This window comes from Malania oleifera, chromosome 10 (genome assembly GCF_029873635.1).
Source record: "Malania oleifera isolate guangnan ecotype guangnan chromosome 10, ASM2987363v1, whole genome shotgun sequence".
NCBI classification, from domain to species: domain Eukaryota; kingdom Viridiplantae; phylum Streptophyta; class Magnoliopsida; order Santalales; family Ximeniaceae; genus Malania; species Malania oleifera.
In genome coordinates, this window is record NC_080426.1 from 18784047 (window position 1) to 18811833 (window position 27787).

Below are 27787 nucleotides of genomic sequence, written 5' to 3' on the forward strand. Positions count from 1 at the left end.
TTATATTATTCTAATCATAATTTAATATAATTTAATTATTTAATACTTGTTCATTAAAAATGTACAAATAATTGATAAATATATGATAATTTGCTAATTTTAGTTTGTGAAAAAAATACACATAGCATTCAATTTAGCTTTTAACTTGTTTTTAATTTGTTAAACTTGTTAATTTTTTAATTTTTAGTTTTAAATTTTATTTTAAAGTTTTTATTTCCATTCGCCCCATTGAATCAAAATTTAATGGGTGACAAAGTAAGCCAACCTGCGTGAGTGACGATATTAAAAACCATACATCGTGTCATTCTTGTAAATCTCTCTTAGGGCAAGGGCCAATCCTTGTGCCCCTGCCCCTGTAGTTCGAAGTATTTAGGGTTTCAATCTAGGGTTTTTCTTATCCCTTTTCCCAGAGGAGCAAACGAAGAGGAGCAACTGCAGCAGCCATGGTTCTCAAGTACGTCAATTGTTCCTTTTTTTTTTTTTTCTTTTTTCTCCTTTTGTTTATTTTTTATGATTACGTTTGGTTCATCATGTGGATTTAGCCACTTGCTCTTAGCCATTTGATCAATCTATGTTAGCCACTATGTAGCTACTTCGATTCACAAATCGTATCCGTTTAATGAATCTTTGCCTACTACGGTGTTGCTATTTCGATTTACGAATCGTAGCTTGTGTTATCATTTTCATTTGATTTTTCCATTGTGTTCGTATGAGAGTTATAGATTATCTAGCTTTTAGCCAAGGACTTTATGATGGCTTTACTGATTTGGATGAATCGCCGTCCCGAATGTTATTTGGAAGAAATTTTATGTGACTACCCCTGATTGATTCCAAAACCGTCTGGGATTTTGCAAAAGATTTTGAAGAAATTGTATTGGAAAACGTCCAACAAACACAATTGCACACGAAAAACGTTCTCAACTTCTTCAAAATGACATAAAAGGGATTCCTTTCTGCGATATGCCATTTTCAGGCAATAATCTAGAGATTTTATACTTACTGGCTTTGTTTGGCTTTTGTTCATTGACTAGTTCAATGAGAGTACCTCAGCAATTTTACAGCATCAATTGTGTTGGACTTCATTTTCAGTTGCATGCACTGCTTTTCTCTATAATTCCTTTTAATGAAGCTTAATGCTTCATTTTGCTTCAATGCTTTGTATACATTATAGAAAAAGAAGACTTAAAAAATCTTCAGTGTTTGATTTTACTGTTGGGAGTTTAAAAAAATGCTAATGCTTTGAGCCTAAGGCGGTACTAGCTGGTTTAGTTAATCTAAGTTTTCATTTCTTGCCAGGAAGTAAGAAAAAGGTCAGCAAGAGAATTAAGGGCCTGTTGGGTTTAATGAATTTTCTTGATGAGGATTTCAAACTTCAATGTTTAGTTGTTTACTAATTCAAGGTTTAAAATTTCATGGGATTTAAAGAAAGTTTTGACTGGAGTGTTTACAGCTTTCTTAGATCATTAAAAATCCTTTTTAGGGGGATTTTATTATTGTGCGGGGTGACAATAAGTATGGGGTAGCCTCTGCAAATGATTGAAATTCCTCTTTAGATCCACTTGCAATTTAAAAAATTATGCTAAACGGGTTAGGTTTCACTTTTTTTAGTGGGTAGGGGTTTGTTTTTGAAATCCCATGGTGAAATCTCAGGTGGATTTTCCAAATATTGGGCTTTGTTGTCTAAACACATAGATTTAGTGGAATGTATTCTAAGAATCTTGAATTTTGGTGAAATTCCACATTGAAATTCCCCATCACATGATACTACAGGAATGTGCTTGAGATTTTATTGTTCCTTATAGTAACTTTGTATCTACACACAGTTATGTTGACTTTTTTTGAGTGATTCTGTGGGTACAAATGGGAAAAAAAAAAAAAGCCTCATACTGAGGTAATTAGCCAGAATTGGATGTCTTAGACGTGCAGGTGATAAGCAGAAGAAATGACTGGGTGCTTGAGCAAGGCAAAACTAATCAGCTCTTATGTTCCCCCTCCCTTAAGGTTTTCTGAATTTTGCAAAGCCAATTTTGGCTAATGAGCCAGCATAGGTATGTTTGACAGACTGAGAAGTTGAAAGAAGGTGTCTATCATGTTGCCAGTGCTTCATTCAGACTCCGCTACTATGTTCCTGACTCCCAATCCTGAATTCAATCTGTTTCAGTTGCTCCAAAGTCCTGACACTAGACTTTTAGATTCCTCAATCATGCTAGCGCACCCCCATAGTCTATCTTCCATTGCTTTCTCTAGAATCCTCGCCTGGGATTCCCTTTGGGTACCCATTTGTGTTGAGTTTGAAGGTGTTTCACCAGGGGGGGGGGGAATTCCATCTAATGTAATGACATTAGACCCATGAGTTCTAATTAGGATTAAATAAAGTTCTGAATCATGAAAGGCATTGCAAACCTTAAGATGTTTCCTAATTACTTATCATCCTATTCTCACAAACTTCTGAGTATGTGGTGGTCCATAAGATCTCATTTTGACTCTTAGCTGTATGATCCCAGTGATAAAAAATTGAATGAAAGATCCAAAATATAGTTTGCTGATGCCTTAATTGGTTTTATTGTGGGCAGTATAACAATGAAGCTTTTGATTTGTGCGCTATTATATCATCTCATTTACTTTGTCACTTTATTGCAGGCAGTACCTCATTACCACATTTGGTTTAGCATTAATTGATTAATTTTTAGTACATCAATTGTTTTCCGGTAATTTCTTTACTTACTATTATTTTTGTTTTCAGGACAGAGCTTTGTCGATTTAGTGGTGCAAAGATATACCCTGGTAAGGGTATCAGATTTGTTAGAGCGGATTCGCAGGTATAGGTTCTTAAATAAAGTGACTTGCTTCAGTTATCAAAGAAGTGATGTTACTTTTTTTTTTTTTTTTAATTTTGCTTTATTTTTATTCCTTACTGTGAGGTAACATGAGTAAACCTTTTTTTTTTGGCTAAGTTTTTTGCTTTATTTTCTTTCTTTATGCATGGGTATATGAGGGGATTTTTGTCCCCCTCTCTGAAGAAAGAAAGAAGGAAAAAGGAATGGAAACCTTTTTTTGCATCTATATTTATACAAATATTTATAGTTTATTTATGTATATTTGTGGGCTTGTGCATTGATGTAACCTAATGGTTGATTTAGGTGTTCCTATTTGCCAATTCGAAATGTAAGCGATACTTCCACAACCGCCTGAAGCCTTCAAAGCTCACCTGGACTGCAATGTACAGAAAGCAACATAAGAAGGTGGAAATCATTATGTAAATTATTCGGTTTCTTTGTTGAGAGGATATGCTTATCTGCTGCTTTTATTGCAACTCACAGGACATAGCTGCAGAGGCTGTGAAGAAGAGGCGTCGTGCCACCAAGAAGCCATATTCCAGGTCCATAGTTGGAGCTACATTGGAAGTCATCCAAAAGAAGAGAACTGAAAAACCAGAAGTTCGGGATGCTGCTCGTGAAGCTGCTCTCCGGTATGTTTTCTCCTAGTCTCTGGTGCAGTTGGTAACTTTTTTTCCCGTCTCTTTGATTGGGGGAGGGGGGGGGGGGGAGGTTATCCAGACTGCTGCTTGATTTTACTGGGATCCCTGGCAGGACTGACAGAGTGCATGATTTTCATTTTTTCTATTGTGATTGTTCTTGTAATTTTATTTGCTGAACAATGCTTTTTTTATAATAGTGAGATAAAGGAGAGAATCAAGAAAACGAAGGATGAAAAGAAGGCAAAGAAAGCAGAAGTTTTGGCCAAGACTCAGAAGACTGGTAGAGGAAGCATGCCTAAGGGAGGAGGTGCTGCACCCAGGGGCCAAAAGCTGGGAGGCGGAGGTGGTGGAAAGCGCTGAGCTTCCAACTTTAGGAAAAGAGGAATCATGTTGAGGAGACTTTGTTGTTATTTCTTGTGCTTATGTTCTGAAAAAGATTCGTGTTTTCTGTCGTATTTTTCATATGAATTTTGCAGTTTTAAGTTTCTTTTGGAGCGCATAAGTTGATACTTACCCAGGCATTCTTGATCAATGTGGATTCACAGTTTACAATGTTGAGCGGAATTATGAATTAAATGGTCATAATATACTTTGGAAGGGGAAAAAAACAGCACAATTCATAGGGGTTAATAGGCTTATGAAGCAATAGAAACACTTCCAAACATTTTATCCCATTCTACTTCCACAACAACGCCTAGCGCCGCATTTGTTCAGATGGTCATAATATACTTTGGAAGGGAAAAAAAACAGCACAATTCATAGGGGTTAGAGGTACGCGTATTGTGATATAGCCAGTGCTATTTTGTCTCTGTGATGCTTAATTTTTTTGTGGATGACGAAAGAGCTTTGTTGCACGAGTAGCGTGACTATTTAAGACTTGTTCAGCGTTTAACAAGAGGAAAGCTGAAAGCACACATACCCACCAAATCCCTTCAATGGCTCCGGAGTGCTGCGCTCATTTATGATTTGTTTTGTTTGGAATACAAGGATGAAACAGCGTAAAATAAAATAGAATTGATCTTTATAATTTTATATAAGGCCAAATATATTGATCCTTCTTAAGGTCTGATAAAATGATTGAAATTTTTATTGAGATTTTAAAATTTTCATTAACTTCCCCTGAAACTTCAAAACATGCCATTGACTTTTCTTAAGTTTTAATTTTTGGGAACTTGGGGAAATATGAAGAAATCTTCATTTTCATATTTGGTTAAAGAGGATAGAGAAAATAAAAAATACATAAATTTAAAACAAAAATTTGATTTTACATATCATTAATATTTAGTTTTTTTTTTTAATTTCTAATCGTATTAAAATAATCTTTTATTTTTTGGTAGCATTTAATAGGGAAGAAAAATATAAAAGAAAATAAGTTTCCCCTCGTCTTCCTTTCCTTTCCTCTTTGATCCAAACGGACCCTTAATCTCCAACTTATCTTTTGGAAAAATATAAGGAAAAGTTTGTGTTTTTTTTTCAAAGAACTTCATGGAAAGTTTCTTAAATTCTTGAAACCTTAGGGGTGGTGATCCCTAAAATTTTTAAAATTTGAGAGGAGATTTTTTGACTTTTAATCAAATCTTAGAAGAGGACCAAGAGGTGGGTGTCTTTTGTCTTTTTATATATACTTGTTTAATAATTTTTTTTTAATCCATTTTCTTCTAAGGTATCAAATGTTGGAATAAGACTTTACATTCCACTCTCTACCAGTTATGGTCTTTCTGCCCTTGCGATTTCTCTCATGCAAACACGTAACTCTTTGTTCTTGTTCAAACCAAGCTTCCAGTGCTAATATAAGAAGAGCCGTTTAAATGGGCTGGGTGTTCTAATAATAAATGTATCGGCGAGTGCACAGCGTTTGTACTTTTAAAATTGAAACCTGTTTACTCCTAATACTATAACCCATAGGAGCGTGCATCTCGTGTAGCACGACGTGCTTTTTTATTTTCATTATTTTTTAAATTAATATGGTTATTTTATCATTAAAAAAGCAGATATGCATAAAAATACATAAGTAACTTAGGAAGATTGAATTGTTTAACTGTTGGTTTGGTATATATATATTCTGACAGAAATTTTATTTCACTTTAAAAACCAAATAAGTCATTATTTGAGCTCTCTTTTCTTTGCGCCTTCATTTGAAAGGATTCTTATTGTCGTATTGCCATCAAAATTAAGATAGAGTTGATCTCTTGCTCTCAAAATTTTTCTTTTTCTTTTTTTATTTTTTGCCACAAGCTCCTCTCACAATTAGGAACAACTTCTATTGCCCGTTGAGAAATAAATGTGAACTCAAAAGTATAAACAATAAGAAAAACTTGTAAGATATTTAAATTTACTAATATTTGTGATTAAATGTAGGTACAATAAGAAAAACTTGTAAGATATTTAAATTTACTAATATTTGTGATTAAATGTAGGTATAATTATCAAAATGAAAATCGCAATCTCAAAAATGAAGATATTTTACCCTCCTCACTTGCCTTGGTGCAAAATCTATTAGATCAAAGAGGGTCAGACTACACAGTAAGATAGTTATGTAGCCTCCAATATGTTAGGAACTTGTGAGCATTCAGATCAAAATGACACCAAAATTTTAACATGATTCGGTCAATAACGACTTACGACCTACGTCCACGGAACACACACCAAATATTCACTATCATTGGAAAATATTACAATTCTGTCTCTCTCTCTTCCTCCCTTCTTCCTCTTTGCTCTCTCTGAGCTTCTCACACTTCTGCACACGCACACACTTACATCTTCCACAGCCCTCTATTTATAGGGCTTGGAATTTAAATCATAATTAAATGAAATCAATTACAAATGGAAGTTATAACGAAGATATTAATGGAGAGATAAATTCCACCGCGTTTCTGACTCAGCTCCTAGCTTGTAACGCATCTCCAGCTGTCTTCTACCCCCAGCTCTAACATAATATAATTATAAATTAAGAAAATTATGTGTTAATCATTTATTAGTTAATTTTTTTTCATTAATTTGGATATATATATATATATATATATATATATATATATGTTGTGAAAATAGGGCGGCCCCTCTCAACAATGCGCAGCGGAATGAACATTGTGTAAAAGATCACACATATGTATTTGCAACAATCAAAATAGTGATAAACAGAAAACATTCCACAACCATAGTAATGTAAAAAGAGTAAAGATAAGAGTAATGACACTAGGAATTACGTGGTTCGGCAAAACCTACATCCACGAGAGCAATCGACAAGATATTTCACTATAAAAATTAAAGATATATACTCAATGATCTTCTCTCCTTCTCTCACCTCTCTCTTAGATTACATGTTTAAATATGCCCAGAATGACATATATAACAACCCTTCGAAGGTTTTCCTCCGAATACCCAACCACTTCAACGTTCAAATTCAAAATTTAAATTTTTTCTCACAACCCAGCAACCTTTCGTCGACGAGAACAGGGCATTCGTCGACGAGCCAAAGAAAGCCACTCGTTGACGGTCCACTCGTCGATGAGACTTTGAACTCTAAGATTTCCTAACTCTCGGTATCTCATCGTCGACGAGTCTTTGTTACTGCCTTGCACCAAGACTATATCCATATATTTTTCCTTTTGTTTATAAACTCTCGAAGTATAAGAGTCACACTATAAACAACAATATATATATATATATATATATATATATATATATATATATTGAATTCCTTGATGATTATACATGAAAAAAAATGAAAAATGTTTTTGAAATTTTTTTTCCAATATTTTCCAACTTTCAAATGGAGTCTTAAGTGATAAAATATAATATTATTTACAACCTCCAAGGGCATCTTAAATTGTTAAACCAAATATAAACCTTGGACGTTCAAAAGCTAATTTTCCCTTTTTGTTCTTTTTACTATCCAAATTAATATTTGTCGCAACATCCAAGAAAAGGAGTCTGGAATGGTAATAAGTAATAATAATATTGATGGTTCGATGGATTCGCCACTAACCTATAATTTTTCTAGGTAGTTAGTTCACCTAATTACTACTCGTTGATTGGCTTTTAGATTAATCCTAAGGTTAAGGAACTAGTAGTGTTGGTTTGCATTTACCAAAATTATGATCGAGAGTACAATTATGTGATAGAAAGGCGTTAGCACACCTTACACATCTGTTCTACGAAAGGTATCTAATTAACTATGAATTATCTCATATTGAATCATATAATTTTTAATTAACTCCTAAACAATCAAATGAACATTTAAAGTTCAAAAGAAAATGTAAAATCTGATGCACTTTTGAAATTTCTAATAAGACCTCTAAATGAGAAGATTTTATTAGATAAACCCCCTTTAGAAATGATGTAGGTGCTAGTGAGGTCTGAAATACTTGTTTACCCTTTATTTTATCATCAAAACACACATGCACATACAAAAAACATGATATGTACAAATACTGAACATGCAAAAATAATCTTGCAAATGCATCGAAGTTAAGAAAATTTGATTTCTAAAATATTCTCTAAGCTCCAAATTATTTCTACAATTCTCTAGAATTTTAAATATATTTCAAATTTTTCTAGAATTTTAAGAGAATTTTATTCAATTTATTTTTTGGTATTTTATTTTTATTTATATTTTATTTCCCAAGTCAAAATTGACTTAAAAATATTTATTTTTCTGATTTTTTTGTTTACTATTTTTTCAAATTGTTTGAATTAAGAATTAATTAGAAATTAATTAATAAATTTAAAAATAAAATGGGCAATCCAAGGAAAGTCAGACTGGGTCAATCAGTTTGAACCGGGTTGACCCGGTTCAGAACAAAAGTAGAGGCGGGGAAATGTGCTACCACATGTTAGCTACTGACAACGACAAGTGGCAATAGGTGGTATTTCTGATCTTTTTTATTTTTTATTTTTATTTTTTAAAATTAAGAGGTGACACATGGCAGGGTGGTGTCAATGTGACATTACTCACCACGTGGGTAGAAGGTGATAGGTGTAGGAGCTTTGATACGAATCGCTAATGTAGCAACAATCCGACCATCCAGAGAAAACACAATTTAGATTGTTAGGATCACGCCACGTCGCCCCCCAAATGCACAATCATAAACTATTTGTTTTTTTAAAGGGTTGAATGGAAAATTAGGTTAGTATTAAAATTGATATTGACTACTTTTTTAGAAATTAATTTCAATTTTGCAAATCAAACACATTCTAAAATTCTACAAACTGATTTTGTCACACAATTTTTTTTTTCTATTTTCAACCATTTTATAGTATTTGCTCAATTAAACCCAAATTTAATCAAAATGACGAGAATCACATGCATACATGAAAAATTAAGAGTACTTACCTCTTTGATTTTTCACTCTCCAACCATTGTCTTTATCAAGAGAGCTCTCCCTTTTTCAAGTTCTTCTCCTCTGATGTTTCCTCTACTCCCTTCTCTTTGCTGCTTTTCAGTAACCCCTAGCGGCTCCCCTTTCTTTTCCCACTTGGCAAAGCCTTGTCTCATCTTTTAAATTTCTCAATCTCATCCTTGACCTTTCTTTTCTCAGTATCAATTTTCTTCCCTCTCTCCATTATTCCAAAGAGCTCTATTTATAGGTCAGAGGGAAGAATGTCAATTAATTTTGATTGATCAATCAATTTTAAAACAAATTAGCTGATTTTTATTTTGTTTTATTTTCATTTACTAACCTATTGCTAACCCTTTTTAATGTGTGTGCAAGTACCTACATTGGGAGACTATCCCATCAAGATGGAGTTGTTTTATATTTTTTAAATTTTCATTTTGTTTATCTTGATTTTTTTATTGTATTAATGAAACAAAAATCTAACATTTTGCTATATAAAACTCTGAATAAAATTGGATATTTACTGTAAGAACCCGAATCGTGATAAATAGGTTAAAATGATTAAGAGAGGGGCAAATTGGGAATTTGACATATTTCGTCGATGAAGCCTTTGTTCTTCTCATTGACGAAATTCAAAGACTCGTCAACGAGGAGAAGCCGAGGAGTCTCGGAAAAACCGACGATCTCAGATTCGTCGACGAGGTCACCGATTCGTCGACGAAGTCGGTGAAAGATTCATCGACGGAGGCACCATTTCGTTGACGAATTGGGCCGGGTCAAAGGGCTATAAATAAAGAATTTCATTACGAATCGGTGAAAGATTCATCGACGGAGGCACCATTTCGTTGACGAATTGGGCCGGGTCAAAGGGCTATAAATAGAGAATTTCATTACTTCTTCATTAAGAAAACTCAATCCTATCTCTCTCTCTCTCTCTCTCTCTCTCTCTCTAAACCTCTCCCTACTCTCTCTCTCTCTAGATTTCTTCGCTGATCGTTGATGGAATCAAAAATTTGAAGTTACCACAAGGATCGTGGAAGGATTCTCTACAATTTCTACGGATCGGAATCTCGTTTCGGAGATTTTCGGGTTTCGGCGTAAAATCGAGGTCAGGCTCGGTTTTCAATTCTAATCCTGTAGTTTTGTAGGTAATTGTCTTGTGAGTATATTCTGTATTGTAATTTGTAGGTTTTGGAACTTGATTCGCTGTTTAGGGGCCTTGGAGTTCGGGATTTGCTATTCGAGGAAAAGGTAAGGAGAACTATGTTTATATTGGTTATTTTTGAAATCGGACTTGGTGAAACTGTGGTTCATGCTCCTGTGTGTGTTTTGGCTACTTATTTAGGGGAATCTAACGAGGAAAACTATGAGTTTTTATTTATTATAGTTTTAGGAAAAAGGGGCGACGGGTTGCATCCCGGGTTTTGTTGAAAACATAGGGTATATGTTGATTTATACTATGATATTGGGATGGTCATGCATTGACTTGTTTAAACTGTATTTGTTTGAAAAACCATATTTTAGATTACCAAATGGGTGTGGTTTGTTTGGTTATAAGAGCATGCATGTGTGTGTGATATGTTGAAATGCTAGTAGGAATTAGGTTCCAAAATTGTTCCAGGTACTGAGAGTGTCCAGCTCTATATTCGAGGGCGTGAGCCTATTCCAGCAAATTAGGCCGAAGGGTGTGGATCCACCAGTTAGCGCCGGTACGATGCCATGAGAGTCGAGGACTAGCCATGTGTTGGTGGAGCCATGCTTCGCGAGTTGGCTACGGGCCAACACCGGATTGTCGCAGACCGGCTTCGGGCCGAAGGGTGTGACGACACTAGGATTGCTGATCATGTGTTGTGTGTGCGTGTATGCACTGTGTAAACTAGTACTGGATTGCATTCAACTGCGTGTATGTTGTATCATGATAACACTCAAATATCACACACCGATATAGCTTGTGTTCTTCCTTACTGAGAGGTGTCTCACCCCTGCTGTACGTACATTTTTACAAGTCCTTCGAGTAACCGGAACTAGCGTCCTGGTATAGGGAGCGTAGTGGCCGGTGTACTGCGGTTAGTGTTTGGGTAAGTGCTAGGACTGTATTTTAGTGGGTTGTCATTTTGAGATGTGTTTGGGCACTCGTTTGTACGTTTTGATAGAGCCATGTTATGCTCTTCTATAGACTCTGGTATGCTTTTACATATGTGTATATAGATGACCTTTTTCTGCTGCGTATATATTTGTGACTGGATGTGTTTAGGGTGCCTGGGAACCCCTTGGGGTCGGACCCTCATCCATTATACTGTGTCTTTGTATGTTTTATCGGATACAGGGACATGTTAGATTACATTTTCACCCTTGGACCCCTTTTCGAGGTTCAGGGCGTGACATTTACAATATCCAAAATGAATAGGAATACATTTAGAAACAATATTTTAGCTTTTTATTAGTTAAAGTTTGTTACTTTCATGTTATAAATTTTGAACTCAATTCTCGAGAGAAATGAAAGAGTTAATTAAGATGAGAATTGAATTATCTCCGATAAATTATACATGCATGGGACTTGCCACTTAACCTATCTGCTTGTCTGTTTTCTAGATGTTAAACATACGATAAATGAATCCTACATTCATTACTATCAAATATACAAAGAGTGAGATCCATTTGTTACATGTTTTATTTTTATAAAACAAATGGACATATGGAGGGGGTTGATCCTTTTTGCACTATTCTATGTTATTTCTTGTAATCTAACTTAAACCAAGTTGTCACAAATTAAACACTTCACACTTTTCCTTTAGAGCTTTCTATGCCATTCTATTTGTGACACTAGAAAACATAAAACTAAGGAAAGAGTCATTCCCATTTTAAACAAAGGCATTACCACACTCAAACAATAAAACAGATGCTATTATTTCTATAATGATTATTTTTTTCATGTATACAAAATAAGTAGTTAAAGATAAATATAATTCTTGAACAAACTTGACTCATATATTAGTGTATGCAAGCCTTTGATTTACTAGAATAATATCTTCTTAAAAAATAAAATGCATTTCCATCAAATCCAAAAAATCAAATCATGCAATTTCAAATTTATAACTCCAAATTCATATTCACTAATCACGTAAAGTTAATATTTGATTGTATGAGTTTTAAGGTTTGAATTTTAAATTTATATGAATTGAGAAAAAGGTCATGTAATTTTATGTTATTTTATTTTAAACCTATACAAACCATATTTCGAGAAATATATTTTTCTAATATTGCATTTATAGACATGAATTTGAGACTATAATATTCAACCTATATGAAAAAAGTAACAATGAGTGTACAAAACTCTAACTCTATGCCTGGAGAGGTTTTGAATTTGGATTTATATTGGATTTGGATAAAATACAATATAACATTATATTAAAATTTGTTCAAATTTATTCAAATGCAAACCCAAAATTTGAAATTCGTGCTTCCAAACGCAATGTAAATGAATTTTTTCGCTCAACAACTTTCGGAATAGGCATTTCGGATGTTGGATTTGGATTTGAATAAATTTCAATACAATTTTATAGTACATTCTTTTCAAACTTAATATAATTTCAAATTCTAAAGCTCTCCAAACATAGGCAAAACTTCACGAATCCAAATAGGATTCATTTAAATTAAATTTATTTGAAAATAATTATAACTGAAACTCACAATTGCTAGCAATTTTTTCGCTAGAATTGGCAAATCTTGAAATAAAGAGTCCTTTAATTAAATATTACCTCTAAAATAATTAGGGGATCCGGTGGACTAGTGGCCTGAGGGATCAAATACAAATTTGGCTAGCACCGGCCGCCTCTGCCAAAACGGAGCTCGCCAATCGCCATGCGGTCCAGGAAGGATTCTTCAGTCAATGTTCCACAAGCCCAAATTCACAAATCATTTCAATTGCTGAACTGAACCAGCCCATTCTCTCTCTCTCTCTCTCTCTCTCTCTCTCTCTCTCTCTCTGTGATGAGACATGGCGCTGTCGCGGCTTCGCCATCACGTGATCTCCCGCTCCGCTTCTCTGTTCAGGGCCCGCCTCCTATCCTCCTCCTCCAGCTCTTCCCACAGATCCCTCATTAGGTACCTCTCTCTCTCTCTCTGGGGGTGCGTGTGTGAGGGCGTTTTCTGTAAGATGCTATAATTGTTCATTTCAACATTTCGCCGTTTGTCCCATTTTCGGATGCTCGACTGCTTTGCATATGCTTCTTTCTGTTCTGATATGATACGCAGTGATTGACTGTATTCAGCTATTCTGATTATTATCAGTGGATTTAGATTTGATTAAAACAATGATGCAAACTGACTGTTGGTTTGGTTTTTTTTTTTTTCTTTTTTTTTGGGGCGGGGGGGGGGGGGTAGGTGGGGGTGTGCTGAGCTACGTAGATTAAATCATAATTTGGAAATAAGTTGATGTTATTTGGGCACGGTAGTGGGATTGTCTCTGTAATTGTGATACTGCTATGCTTCTGGAATGCCTAGTTGCATAACCTTCGTAATTCTGTTTGGTTATAAAAACGGTGGGCGGTGATTCTACTAATTTTATGTGCTTACGAAGTAATGCATATAAAACTTAGAGAATACATTGAGAAGATAACACGGTATCTCTGCCATTGTAGAGCCTCCCATCCACATAATGTGCTGGGTACATTGGGCGGAAATTGGAATACTCACCCCCATTTTTTTTTTTTTTGATCTTAAGTAGGAATTCCTTATTTTAATAACATGTGTTATTCAACAAACCAATTGAGTGATGAAAGAATTGAGGGAGGCTTGTGTAATTAGACGCAATAGGTGTTTATGCTAGAAACCATGTCCATGAAGGAAGTTGTTCAAATAGAGTGTTCACTCTAAATACATTCACTAAAAATGCATAACCTCAACAAGCCATGAGTTTGGATGTACACGGGCTTTTCAATCAGTATTAAATTAACTAGGAAAGTCAATGTTGCCATGGCTTGACCTAAAAAAAAAACCCCAAAATATAAAATACATAAAAGGGAGCGCCCCAGGGGGGGGGGGGGGGTTGCTCTGTTGCCCTAGCCTAACTGATGGGAGGAAATACGGATTTAGTGTAAATAACACTTATATAATGGAACCAAGTAACTGAGATTAATGTTAAACTATTGTTTCATGATGCGTGGACACCATTATTCAAAATAATCATGAAAAAAAAAAAAAATGATTCTGTGCTCCTTGACGATTACACCATTTAGACACAGTACTTTTAGTTTAATTATCTTGCAGGTTGTTTATTTCTTTTCGTTCTCCATTTCTGTTGAGTGGTCAGTCTGCCTAGTCAAGCTGTCTGATTCCACCCTTAGACTGTCCAAATATTTAAGTGCTTGGACAGAAAAAAAACAGTGCCCAAGTATTTGCCTAGTTGAGATTGTTGCTGAAATTGTTCACCTCGTGGCATCCCTGCAGGACATTTAGAGCTGTGTAAACCTACTACTAGATGATTCTTAGTGAGAATATTGTGTGGGTAGATGATTAGCATGAATGAAAGATTTTAAACCTTTTGTTTTTTATCACTTGCTAAATTCTATTTTTATCTAACAATTGAACTGCCAAATCTATATTAATATAGAAAACCAACCGCTCGGTGCTCCCCATAATTTTTTTTTGCCCAGAAATACTGATGATGCTAATAGCCAATTAAGGATATAACAGGATTCATAGGCTTATTGGTATGGTTTTAAAAATTGGTGCATAATGGCTGTTATGGACGTTATGTAACAGTATCGGTGGCTTCCGAGATTGTTACGGGGCAATATCTCCGAGGTACTCTGTTTGAGTTCGACAACCATAACAGTTGTTATGGTGTTATAGTAATGGCTGTTATGAACTGTTACAGTGCTGTTACAAGCTGTTACGGTCCATTACAGTGCTAGACTGGTTGCAAATGACTAAAAGGGCATTTGTTTGTACTTAATAGCCTCTAAATAAAGGCGAACCTATTAATGGTCTAATATTAAGTGAACATGTGTTGTTTGGTTAACTTCTGAATAGGTGTTGAAAGTCTTCTTACCGAACTAGTGAATGCTCCCTTCCTGATTCGGTTAGCACCAACTAAATAACCCATTTTGATGCATTTGCCCTGAAATTAGGAATAGCTTCCTAAGAGAGAGGGGGGGGGGGGGGAATTGGATTTTAAAATTTTCTTTTAACTCCTTTTAAGAATTTTTAACTTCTTTTAATTCTTTAACTAATTCTTTAACTTGTTTGTTTAGTTTGCTAATCACACAACAACTTAATCTCTTTGTATAATCAACAACACAATTAATAAAACAACCAAGTAACCAATACAATCAATTTTTCAATCAACCACACTATCCAAACCAATCAAACACATTCGGTCAAGATATACGTTGAAATTCTTAGCTTTTTCAACTTGTGTGCAGCCCTGTTGTAAATGCAATCACTTTTGATAATAATTTAGCTTTCTCAATCCACACAATATTCACACTCGATTTAAAACTTTAGAACTCAAATAAACTCTTGATAAATTTATCTTTGGGTGTTTAACCAAGTAACGTACTCCCGTAAGATTTTCACAAAGAATGGTTTAACCAACGTACTCCCTTTCGGTTTCCGCAATCCCAAATCAAAATTAAACTTTGAGTTTGTTTGATTTCCAAGTTTACGTAATATATATGATTTCAAATTTAAACCATCCACACAATTGAAATATGTACTAAAAATTAAAAGTAAGAGAAAGAGAGAGTGAGACCAGGATTTTTACGAGATTCGGCTTCAACACAGCCTACGTTCTTGCCTTTGGCAAAACTACTAAAGGATTCACTAAACCTGTTCCATTAATGGGTGGAACAAACCTTTACACACTCTTTTGTTAAGGCTAGAGCCCGCCTTCTCCAAGCGATATCCCCTCACTCGGTCACTCTTTCAAATAGGCTAGAGCTTGCCTCTCCAAGCGATATACCCTTATTTGGTCACTCCTTAACTAGGCTAGAGCCCGCCTCTCTAAGCAATACCCCCTTGCTTAGCCAACGATCCGAACACCTCGAACCGTTCAAGAACTACACAAAAATATGAAGAAAGTACTGCTTACAAAGCACTCTCAAAACAGAGTAGATTAGTACAATTTCAGCTCTAGGTACTTCAATAATTTAAATACCACTAAGAAATAGAATTGAAGCTCAAGAGTAGAATTCACCAAGATTTCCTTTGTGCTTTGAAAAAATTTAGTATGAGAACCTTTGGTAGATATTTCAGCAGCAATTCAGATGTTCTCTTTCCAGTAAGAGTTTGAACAATTCAAGACTTTGAAAGTGATTGAGAGATTTTATACAAGTGTGTTGTATAATTTGTTGTTATATAATTCTTGGGTTCAAAGAGGTATTTATAGGCATTCTAGGACTAGTTTCCTTGTTCCCCAAGTCACTATGAGTGTTTCCAAAGTTTTTACAACGTTCATATTTTGAAAAACCAAAATTTGAAATTTGCCTGTTGGAGTTTTAAAAAACAAAACTCGTGGAGTCAGTTGGCTGGATAGGCGACTGCGTAGTTCAAAAATCACAGGGTCAGTCGGCTGGACAAGTGGCTGACACCATTTTGTCTCTCAGAATTTAGTTCAAGAAATTGTCAGTCGGCTGGCGAGACACAGTTCATTTTGAGTTAGTCGACTGGGTAATTTTGCTTTTGCTAGGTCAGTCGGCTGGATAGACAAAAGACTGGTTTTTTTTTTTTGATTTTTCCATTTTTGCTTTACACTTATGATTTAATTTTTCATAAAATATTTTAGGGATTTAAAAATGAGTTTCTTAAGTTCATATTTGTCCCTTAAAGAGCTTCAACAATATTTCAAAGGATATTTAAATATTAAAGCACTTACATAAAGACTTCTAAGCTTTTTGCCATTCTTGAACACTTCAACTCTTCATACTTCTGTTCTTCAAGCTTTGAGATACTGAGATTTTCATTGAGTTTCTCTTTTTCATTGAGTTTCTCTTTATCTTCAAGCTTTAGTCTTTTGATACTTGATTTATTTGAGAAGCTTTCTCTTGATGTGGCTTTGATTTATAGCTTCTTTCTCTTGTATTGAGATATGTATTCCTGAAACAAAATCACTCAACAACACATGTTAAACCATCTACATTTGTTATCATCAAAATAAGATTGAAAAACCTAGTTAGGCCAACATGTCCCTCTCTCTTATCCTCTCTTGTGACACAGCCCCCTCATGCAATACCACTGCCTCTTCTCCTCTTAGACCTCCTCCTCTCATGCAACATCCAACTGTTCATCTATCTTTGGTAAAAGGAAATACTTTGAAAAGTTGATGTATAGGAGGTATGGACATGGAAGCTTTTGGTGAAGGGGTGCAACTCATGCAAGAGACCCTTCCCTGTTCATAAGGTTTTGGAGCTTGTAACATGGAGCTCCACACAGATCAGGCAATAATTCTCTCCTTAGATTTAAGTTGAGAGTGGTTCAGATTTGTTGTCAATTTTACTCGAAATTTTTTAATCTTTCAAAATTTCTTAAACATTCCAGTATTCGCAGATCTCTTCTTTGGTATGTATATACATCTCCTCTGTCGGTGCAATGATGGATGGCTGTAGCTATTTCTTACCCCACCCCCCCCTTTTTGTAAATTTTTAATTTATGGAAACTTAAACATTTGAATGAAGAGGTTTCTTGGTGGGGTGATTGCCCCGATAGATGTGTACACATATATTTGTAAAATGCCTTATACATGAAGGGTTAACATGCATTTTTTAATATTTTCTTTAAATTTAACATTTTGACAGTGTGAAGGGTTAACATGGGAAAACACAAATATTCAGAGCTTAGTTAACCAAACGTTCAAATATTTCAGTGCTCAGATTCAGAGACTGGTTCTAGTGATATTTATAACCCGGTTCATAGATTCAGAACTTTATTTAGTATTCATCACTTGTTGCTTAATTTTATTAAACACCCACTAAAACAGGTTTTTGAGTCCTTTATTTTGCATTTTTCACCATCATTTCCCTTATTGAAGCTTAGAAACTCAATTTTAAGTTGGTTTATTTAACTAGTGATTTTTTTTTAAAGAAAATTCTTTTTTGAGTTTATTTTCCTTGACATTTAGTATGCATTTTAAAACAACTGCCATTGAAATAAACCATCTTTTCTTTCATTAAATCACATATGCTCGTTTTCTAAGTTCTTTTTTTTTTGGTTTTTCTACTGCATTTTTTTTTCTTGTTTAACATATGAACATTCACCTAGCCAAAAAAAAAAAGAAAATAAAACTCTCTTAACTTTTTTTTGTTTGGAAAACTTTCTATTGAAGACAAAATGAGCACAAAAGATGGCATGCTAGATTTTATATGTCTTTATATTTATGATTTCTTAGTTCGAATTTCACCTATAATCAATGAAGTAGTTAAAAGTAGCAAAATGCATGCTTTTTCTTTCCAAAAGAAACTAAAGCAACCAAGATGACATCCAATAATTTTTTGTATATGTTATATTTAAATTGAATAGAATTTACTAGAACTCAGTTAAAGCATTAGTATGTCGGATTATGGGATCAAAACATGTGAATCTATATGTTTTTAAGAAGTTTGCTAATGCGAAAAATGAATTCATAGATGTAGTGTCTGTTACTTATTACATAATGACTGACGGCTGCCACAGTTACCATCACACAGACAACTACTGTTATTTAAAACCATAAATTCCAAAAGAAAACCACCTCCGACTTCCACTCTCCAAAAAATTTTCTTCCAACTTCTATCATGATTCCTACAATTTTGGGTATGATTAATTATTTAAAAATTATAATTTTAATTACATTTACATTGCAGATGCCACCCTTATAGTACAATATAAAGGCAGGAGGTGCATAATGACCTCATCCACTGTTGGGAAATTCATGCACGGATGAGCATTTATATATTAATTTTCATGTCTATGGAATTAGGACCTAGGGCATGCAGCACACTTACACACATACAAACATATGTGCATGTTGTTGTTTTTAAAATTAAAGTTGTGAAAATAGTACAGTACTATGATTATTTAGTTGAATAACATGATTCAATTGAAGTTACTAGCCCATTGATTTGAATCTAGCAGGCGATAAAAAATAAGGGAACCAATTGATTCCTAGTTAACCAAACTCTTTAAAATAGTATTAAAATAACATTTTAATGATTTGATTCCCAATTCATCACTTTTTTAACACAAAAGCCTTAAAAATTTTTCAAAGAGCCTTTAGAAACAAAATAACATTATACTTTTATCTCTCATTGAACTGTTTTACAAATTTAGATTTCTTAATCTTGCTTTCCCTAGAGTTTGGCAATCCTATAAAGTCTTCACTTGTTTGATTCTCCACAGATGCCCACACAGATTCACATAAGACTAGTTTATTGGGTAGCTAGAAGTTTTCAGATACAGGGACTTTTTAAACTTTTGACATTTCAAAAGTGAGCTACGTTTACTTTTTCAACTTTCTCTTATTCATACGTAAGTGTGAATGTATGCATCTTAGGGCACGTGAATCATGATATGGACCAACAAAAGGTCACGTGATCATTCAATTTTCATTAATAGATTTCGTTTTTAATGTGTTTTGTTTGTTTTAGATATATACATATATTGTGCTACATTTTTTTTTTTTGGAAGTTTCTTCCAGTTCAATTTTGATTCTCAATTTACAAAATTAAGATTTCAATTCATGATTCGAATCTGATTTGACAACTGTACTGATTGGTTTTGGGTGTGGTTGTATTCCTTGTCTCGGTGCTTTCAGAGTTTCAGTGTACTTTTGGTTAAGAAGAAACAGATGATTGATTGTGTGATTGCTTTCTTAGTGAATATATAGTCCCATTGTTTTCCTGCTCTTGTGCTTTATTCTTCTTTTTCTATCTCAAAAAGAAAATTATGGTCCTAGTTTCCCATGCATGTGCAGTTGTAACCTCTGCATTTTCTTATTGTTGACTTTGTTGTGCAGCACTCCCCTTGTTTGTAATTCTTTGGTCAATGGCGATGGTGCTGTGTTGAGGTTTGCATCATTTGACCTTCAATTTGTTGTTCCTGCAGAACTTTGTTATTGTGGCTTTATGTAGTTTTATCTCTCATATATATCCAGATTCTCAAGATAATATCTTTTAATAGTTCCTCTTGTAAGATTCTTATTTCTAAGTCAAGAATTATGGTGGTTTGTCTATGAACAAGTTGGAGCTTATTTTGGGAATAGCGACCATTTTGTGTTGGTTGCTATGATTTTAAAGTTAAAGCAAGTTGAGCTCTTGAACACCAAGTGGAGAACCAACTCAACCTGAATATCATTGAGTTCAGAGTTCAGACCTATTGTGGCACTGAAATTATGAGTTCTAGACTTTACATAGCCCTTGGCCAAGTTCTTAGATTCAGCTTATGGTGCTTAAATTGTTTGTGAATTGTGAATATGTGGCATCATGTTTTCAACCTGAAACCAGCCCAAATATCAGAAAACTTAATCAATGTATAATCAAGTTCGAGTTTGGTGATTTGGGTGGGCTGGTGATCAGGTATAAATTTGTGCTAACCAACTAGCTGTATTAGGTCCTTGTCATTGTTATATTTTTCATTTTGCCTTTTTTTTTTTGCAATTCACTGATGATGAAGTTTATCAGGAATGTGTCTTTATCTTTGGTCACAGTTCATGATAATTCTTCCAATGTGAAGGTTAGTTTTTAAATTACGGTAATAAATTCTATTTTATAGTGAGGTTGGTTCTGATGCTAACTGCCATTTTACAGTTGCAAACTGGTGTCCGGCGTTTCTCGTCCGCAGGTATATATTTCTACTGCTTTCTTTTGAATCTCTCATTATAGATTATGTCTATGTGTATCTATTGGATTCTACTGTTGTGGCTCTAAAGGGCTTGCCCTATTTTTCTTTCTTATACTTCAAAAAGTGATTTTGACTTCAAATTGCGCCTAATAACTATATTTTGCAGTTTATTTTCATTTATTCTAAAGTTATCTTATTTGTACATAATGATTTTGGGTGCTATTGTGTGGACCATCAGAACCCTATTATTTACTTAGACCAATATTAAGTATATGATTTTTGTTTGTATTTGGTTTAAGTTAGTATGTCAAAGTAAACAATTATGTGATACATATAAATTAATCACTTAGATGAATTATCCTATATGGCTACTACATATCGAAAAGGTGCTGCTTCTCTATTATTTTGCCTTCCTATGCATTATATTATCAAACTGACATGTCTCAGGTCTTGGCAATCCCAAACTGTTAAGAAGGTATTTGAAAAGCCAATACCAACAGCAATGAGTGGTTGAGTGTTTTGAAAATTAAAAGATATGTAAATAATTTTTTCGACAGTGTTAGGCTAGTTAGCTTGAGATTTAATGCATATGAGAAAGTCTTGTTTTGAAAAAAAAGAGAAAATGCTGAGATCTGCATTTTTTCTGGATTAGTATAATATTACAGAGATTATTGATGAGCTAATTGCTCAATTGTCAGATAATTGCACATCTAGCAATAAACAAGATAGTTTTGCGAAATAGTTGACGGACTAACACAGTGGGTTCCGTATATTGGATGAGGAGGGGGAGGGTGGGGACAGTAACATTGTAGATTTCCAAATCCAACAGAAGAAAAAGAAGTGATGAAGATTATGCTGGAGATTTCAAGCCCAGTGTTCAGGAGGCGGAGGAAGAAGAAGAAAAGGAAATCATGTTGATAATGAGATTCCAAATTCAGTGCTCAGGACTAGTTAGAGGCCAGTGGCAATGGATAGAGATTACAGAATTGCAGGTTTATGAGAACTGATCTATGGCATGGTTGATGTTGATGAAACACATTGTCTAGAATTGTAAGGCATTAAAGATTTATCAAATATGATCCTGCTTAATCAGAATTGGTTAATTTCATTAAGAAAATAACTAGCCAATATCCTGATTCCATTTTAATCAGATATCACATTTATTTATTAACTTATATTTAGTTCTGATTGATTGACCATGGCAATTGATTTACTTTATTAACACTAATTAAATCTACTGTAAAATTCCTAACAAGAGACAACCATAGATATGGATTGCTTGTTACCCTCGGTCAGGCTTAGACTAGGCAAGGGTTGCTGAGAATCCACTGACCAACTACCTTATGTCAGAAGCCGGATGTCTGTTTTTGAAAAATTGGCCATTGCAAAATAATTCCAGGACTTGGAAAATTGGTTGTTATGCTAATTCATTTATGTGTTAGTGTTTGGGTAAGAGAGAGGGAGTATGTTTTTAGTTTGTTAGGGACAGCTGACATGTTTTAAGCAGTTAGGAGGTATTTGTCATGCGTGCTTAGTTTTGCATGTGATTTTATTCTCTCTTTATTTTTATTTTTAACTCTTATGAATTAGCTTCTCTGTTCCTTCAGAGCTTCCTTCCCACACAGTCCTTGGAATGCCAGCTTTGTCCCCAACAATGGTAAGACATGCACAAAAAAATTATTTCTGAAATGTTCCCTGTACCTTTCCTTGTTAGATTTCTTCTTGTTCTGTCAGAAGCTTAGGTTGCTTGCTTTTGTGCTTTTGTGCAGAGTCAAGGTAACATCACAAAATGGAGGAAGAAAGAAGGAGATAAGGTCTGTTATTTTATAAAATTGGTGTAATTTAAGGTTTGAAGGTCAGATTTGTACTAATATTAATAATTTAGGAGAATTGGGGAAAATTAAGTTAGTGTTTTTGACTACTGATATATTTAACAGATAGAAGTGGGTGATGTGTTATGCGAAATAGAGACGGACAAAGCTACCCTTGAGTTTGAAACTCTGGAGGAGGGGTAATTTTACTTCCCAAGTTCCCATACTAAATATATGTTTCAGTGGCATATTTGAAATGCATTGTTTGCATTAGTTATTGGAATAACATTATCTAGTACCTCTCTTTGTGTTATAATGTTTGCCCAGCTTTGATAATGAAAACTTATTCATCATAGGCACTTCAGAATTCTTTTCCTATTATATGTCATAGATTTTTGCAACTTCATGTTAGTTTTCTTCCTAGACATTGATTTGTACATTTGCCCTGCTTCTTTTTATCCATATCAACTGTTAGCACAGGTTTATTGGTAGAATAGGATTCATGTTGTTCATTTTAGTTCTCAGAGTGTCTTCTTAGATCATGCATGTTACAAACTGTCCTTGAATATTTCTGCAGCTCTGTTTTTAGGTGACTTGGTGGAACAATCTTTTGCAGATTTTTGGCGAAGATACTAGTACCTGAAGGTTCAAAGGATGTGCCAGTTGGACAACCCATTGCAATTACGGTAATTGAGATATTCATTAAGCACTTCTTGCCCTTTTTCTAATTAGGAAAATTACACTTTAACTCACTCCCATAACTTCTCCATTATTGCAAGAATCATCCCTGATGTTTTAAAAATAACATTAATCTCTCTAAGGTGTGCAAACTGAAAATTTGATCACTTATCATGAAAACAATTAAATCAGTAATATCAGAGATAATTTTGTCAGAAATTGCAATATTAAGGAAATGGCCTCAAATTGTAACTTAAAGAGAAGATAGCTCTGCTCTTAATTTTTGTGAGAAAACTTCTACGTGCATGTCTTTTTAGATTATAATATTATTGTTGGTGCATGGACCTTTCTGGGAGAAAACTGTCCTTTGGTCTTTTTTTCATGTTTTTTTGGCTAAAACAGATGCAGCTGTTTTGTACAGTTATCTTTGTTGGCTTATGGACCTTTCTGGGGATCTGAATTTTTTTTAAACAGCAACTTTTTGTTTTTTGGTATTTGGTTGTAAAAAAATCTTGCAAAATGTTATTAATATAACCTCTCCAGACATATAATTGTTGTAAATTCTAACTTCTATCAATTCACAAGGTTGAAGAGGCAGATGATATCCAAAATGTCCCTGCAACTGTTGCTGGTGGATCAGAAGTTAAAGAGGAAAAATCAACTCATCAAAATCTCCAAAGTGATGACAGAGTACAAGAAACGAGTTCTGTCAAGCTTAACACATCGGAACTCCCTCCTCATGTTGTTGTTGAAATGCCAGCATTATCCCCTACAATGGTAATGATTTCTTAATAAGGTTTTGAGCCGTTACAACTGGCTTAGTTATTGTGCCAAGTTTTCTTTCCACCTGTCAAAGCTTAAGGTTGCTTTTTATACACTAATCTGCAGAACCAGGGTAATATTGCAAAGTGGAGAAAAAATGAAGGAGACAAGGTTAGTATGGTTGCTTTGAGCTTACTTAATGTGCTACTGAAACACTTCATCTAATTATTATTTCCCCTATTGAAATGCCTTGCTATGTCGATAATTTATTTGATCTAACAGATACTCCATAGGCTTTCACTTTCGCATCTCTCTAAGATTTTCTTGTTCTCTTGATCATTTATTTGATCGAGCAGATAGAAGTGGGTGATGTGATTTGTGAGATAGAGACAGACAAAGCTACCCTCGAATTTGAATGCCTTGAAGAGGGGTAATATTCTTTCTTATGGATCAGTTTCCTTATTTTGAAGTGCATGCTGTTTGGATGATCCTAAATATGACTGTTTTATAGTCTGGATGAATGACTGTCATCTGTGATGGTTTCTATCTATATTGACTCTTGATTATCATTACTGTACTTTCTTGTGACAATGTTTAGTCATTGGAGTTTCACCCAAGTATGTGCATGACACACTGTACCTGGTGTCAAATGTAGCAAAACTCATAAAGTTTGAAATCTGATGTTTTTATGATTGACTCTTGATTTTCGTTACTGTACTTTCTTGCGACAGTGTTTAGTCATTGAAGTTTCACCCAAGTATGTGCATGGCACACTTTACCTGGTGTCAAATGTAGCAAAACTCAGAAAGTTTGAAATCTGATGTTTTAATGGCTGTACCAATATATGTATATATATTTTCCCGATTCTTGGCAATGTATTTGATGAGGTTAAAATGGCTGAATGAAGTGTCATTGTTGGAAACTTTGGAAAATCTGAAGTGAGATGTATTAGTGCCTTCGTCAATATTTTTTCCAATTCTTGTCAACACATTTGACAAGATAAAAAAAGTGTTCTTGGTGTTGTCATTAGATAGCATTTATTGTTTTTGTAACAAACTATTGTAAAATTCTGTAAGTAGTTGCAGAATTAGGAAGGAGAAATTTGTCTTGTACTATGCTTGTGGCTTTTGGTTGTCATGGTATATTGGAACTCCTTCCCATTTACGTAGTTCATTTTGGACTAAATTGTAATTTTCTGAATTGAAGATCTAATTCCTACACCTGTTTCCCAAGGACATTTTTTATAATTGCAAATTGTTATTCTGATTTTTGGGCCTGCCTATGGGTCCATGGCTATATTTACCTAGATATTTTGGTGGAATGTTGTCTACAGGTACTTGGCTAAGATACTAGCACCTGAAGGTTCAAAGGATGTGACTGTAGGACAACCTATTGCAGTGACAGTAAGTTGGAATGGTGCTTGTACTTGTCAAGAAGTACAGGGTGCATTTTGTTGCTTATTATTTTCTGTAATAAAAACTTGTTTATGGATATATTATGCCTCTTTCTCATAGTAGTTTCTGTTGCACTTGCGGCATATGACCACAGTTAATGCCTACTATTTTGCAAGGTTGAGGATCCAGATGATATTGATGCTGTGAAGACTGGTGTTGGTGCTACTTCAGAGGTCAAAGAGGAAAAGAGAATGCATCATGATTCTAGACATGACAGAGTACAGAAAACCACTTTTACTAGGATTAGTCCATCTGCAAAGTTGCTAATTGCGGAATTTGGGTTAGATGCATCATCATTGAAGGCATCAGGTCCTCGTGGCACTTTGCTGAAAGGAGATGTGTTAGCTGCAATAAAGTCAGGAAAGGGATCTTCAAGAGTTTCTTCATCTAAGGAAAATATACCTTCATCATCTCAAACCCACCCACAAACTTCTTCAGCAGCATCACCACAGTCAAAATCTCATCCACAGCAGTCAGATTCTTTTGAGGATCTGCCCAATAGTCAGATTCGCAAGGTGAGTGGATTGAAATTTTTCTAAAAAGTATTTGAGCAAAGTTCTATAAGTTTCCTGTTGTTGGATAGTTTAATGTGTGTTATTGGCACTCTGCCCATTAGCTTATCCTTTTAGGTGAAGTGGTGATCTTACATGGAATCAAAACTCTAGTCCTAGGTGGTCCTTTCTTCAAGTCTTATTATTTGTGTCTCTCTTGTTATTTCTGTTGTCGTGCGCCTTGTTTCATTTTTATTCATGTACTTGTTCAAGTTTGATATGTGGGTGATGTAGCCCTAGTCCTACGGTTGACCCTCTTTGTAGCGCACACACAATATCACAATCTATGGGAAGAATTGAATTAACCAAGCATGAATATCACAAACATATTCTAATGATCACAAGTTCTTGAGATTTTGAAAACGTATATGGTTTGGTTAAAAGCCCTTAGTTTATCATTTCATTCAAGTAATCAAGTTCTCTTAAAAGATGTTATATTAAAAGTCTTAGATTACAAGTCCTAGCGTACAAATCAAATATCTCTAAGCACGGTACTAGCAAGCATGTTCATGTTGAAAATCTAGGAAGATTCAAAGAGAATGAACAAGGTTTTTCAATCAAGTATTCGGGTAGAGCTTCAAGGCTTACAAGTCACCTTTAGGGGCTGTTTTAGATGGTAACAGACAAGGAATTGTGATGAGCTTACCAAAAGATTCGAAATGACAAACACCAAGACATACGAGTACTCGATCGCACCACGAACAAGCTTGTTGATCCTTAGGAATCTTGAGACAAGAATGAAGCTTGAGGAAGGTTGTGGCTGTGAGTTATGAAAAGAGGACTGGGCATGTAGTGTTGATGATGACGTGGAGTCGTCGTCTCTCACCACCCAATCTCTGGGGAGACGGAACATAGCCTCACATTGCTCACTCACAAGGAGAGGAGCAAGCTTCACAAGCTTAAGCAAAGGCTTCTTTAATTGATAATTCAAAGTTCCCTTTTACAATACAAGTGATGACATATTTATAACCTTACATGAGCATGCACATGACTTGCACATGACTTCTTAAGATGTTAAAGAAAATACTAAAATAAAATAAAACATTTAAAACATAGGTAATGTGGTTCCTAGGAAATAGTTTGTCATAGGAAATAGGTGCATCTAAGAACTTGAATAATTATAATAGTGGAGCCTAGGAACTTAAAATGAAATAAATGCTTCTTGAAAACCCAAGACTCTTTGACTTGCAAGTTGTCATGCTTCTTGAAAAACCAAGACCCTTTGACTTTCAAGTTGTCATCCTCTTTCCAAGCTAGCTTCCAAGAAAAGCTTCAATTGCTGCCAAGAAAAGCTTCAATTGCTGCAAATAAAGTTCACATCCAATGGTGGACTTCAGGTGGTCGTCCACGTGTCACAATAATCACGAAAGATACTCGAGGTACATGTTGATTGGATCAGTGGACCTCCCACATGTTAGACAAAGTCCCACCACCCACATGAGGGCAAGTATTGAATGGCTTGATATACATGGTTGGCCCACCTCCTATCAGCTTAAGTTTTTAGGTGAAGTGGTGATCTAACACTGATATATTAATTCTTGTGCAATAATGTGCTGTGTTTGTTGGGTTTGTGTGTCGGTGTATCTAAGTTTTGGACTTGTGACTTGGTCGAATAATGTTTTATTTTAATAGATTTGTTTTATTATCTAAAAAAATTTAAGCTTTTACCTTCTCAATGTGTGATTGCTGAAAACCTGCCGAAGTAAAAAATGACAAAAATAAAAAAAGCCAAAACTAAAATTGAAAAAAAAACTTTTAAATGGCTGCAAGACTATTCTTTTGCAACAAGGTTGAGAATTCAAGAAAGATTTTACCCATTATCTTACCTGAAATGTGTAATTAAACTTTTAAATTTTGGTCAGAGACCAGTACACTTGGTTTGGTGTCTGAGCTAGCTGATTTA

The 27787-nt window shown here is 34.7% G+C and overlaps 2 protein-coding genes across 2 annotated transcripts in view; both read left to right on the forward strand.

The window, feature by feature from the left end:
• The first annotated feature begins 236 nt into the window (after positions 1-236).
• LOC131165589 (large ribosomal subunit protein eL24-like) lies at positions 237-4030 on the forward strand. Its single transcript, XM_058123521.1, has 5 exons — positions 237-454; positions 2744-2819; positions 3141-3242; positions 3321-3469; positions 3676-4030. The coding sequence occupies exons 1-5, from the start codon at positions 444-446 to the stop codon at positions 3836-3838; spliced, it is 501 nt and encodes a 166-aa protein (XP_057979504.1). The 5' UTR covers positions 237-443; the 3' UTR covers positions 3839-4030.
• An 8505-nt stretch (positions 4031-12535) lies between these two features.
• Positions 12536-27787, forward strand: part of LOC131165591 (dihydrolipoyllysine-residue acetyltransferase component 1 of pyruvate dehydrogenase complex, mitochondrial) — a 35804-nt gene continuing 20552 nt past the window's right edge. The window contains exons 1-13 of the mRNA XM_058123522.1: positions 12536-12918; positions 19805-19855; positions 20469-20520; positions 20595-20628; positions 22236-22285; positions 22398-22442; positions 22566-22639; positions 23056-23125; positions 23703-23894; positions 24006-24050; positions 24236-24309; positions 25213-25282; positions 25450-25848. Coding sequence (XP_057979505.1) covers positions 12812-12918; positions 19805-19855; positions 20469-20520; positions 20595-20628; positions 22236-22285; positions 22398-22442; positions 22566-22639; positions 23056-23125; positions 23703-23894; positions 24006-24050; positions 24236-24309; positions 25213-25282; positions 25450-25848 — 1263 coding nt within the window. The 5' untranslated portion in view covers positions 12536-12811. The remainder of the gene's footprint in view (positions 12919-19804; positions 19856-20468; positions 20521-20594; positions 20629-22235; positions 22286-22397; positions 22443-22565; positions 22640-23055; positions 23126-23702; positions 23895-24005; positions 24051-24235; positions 24310-25212; positions 25283-25449; positions 25849-27787) is intronic.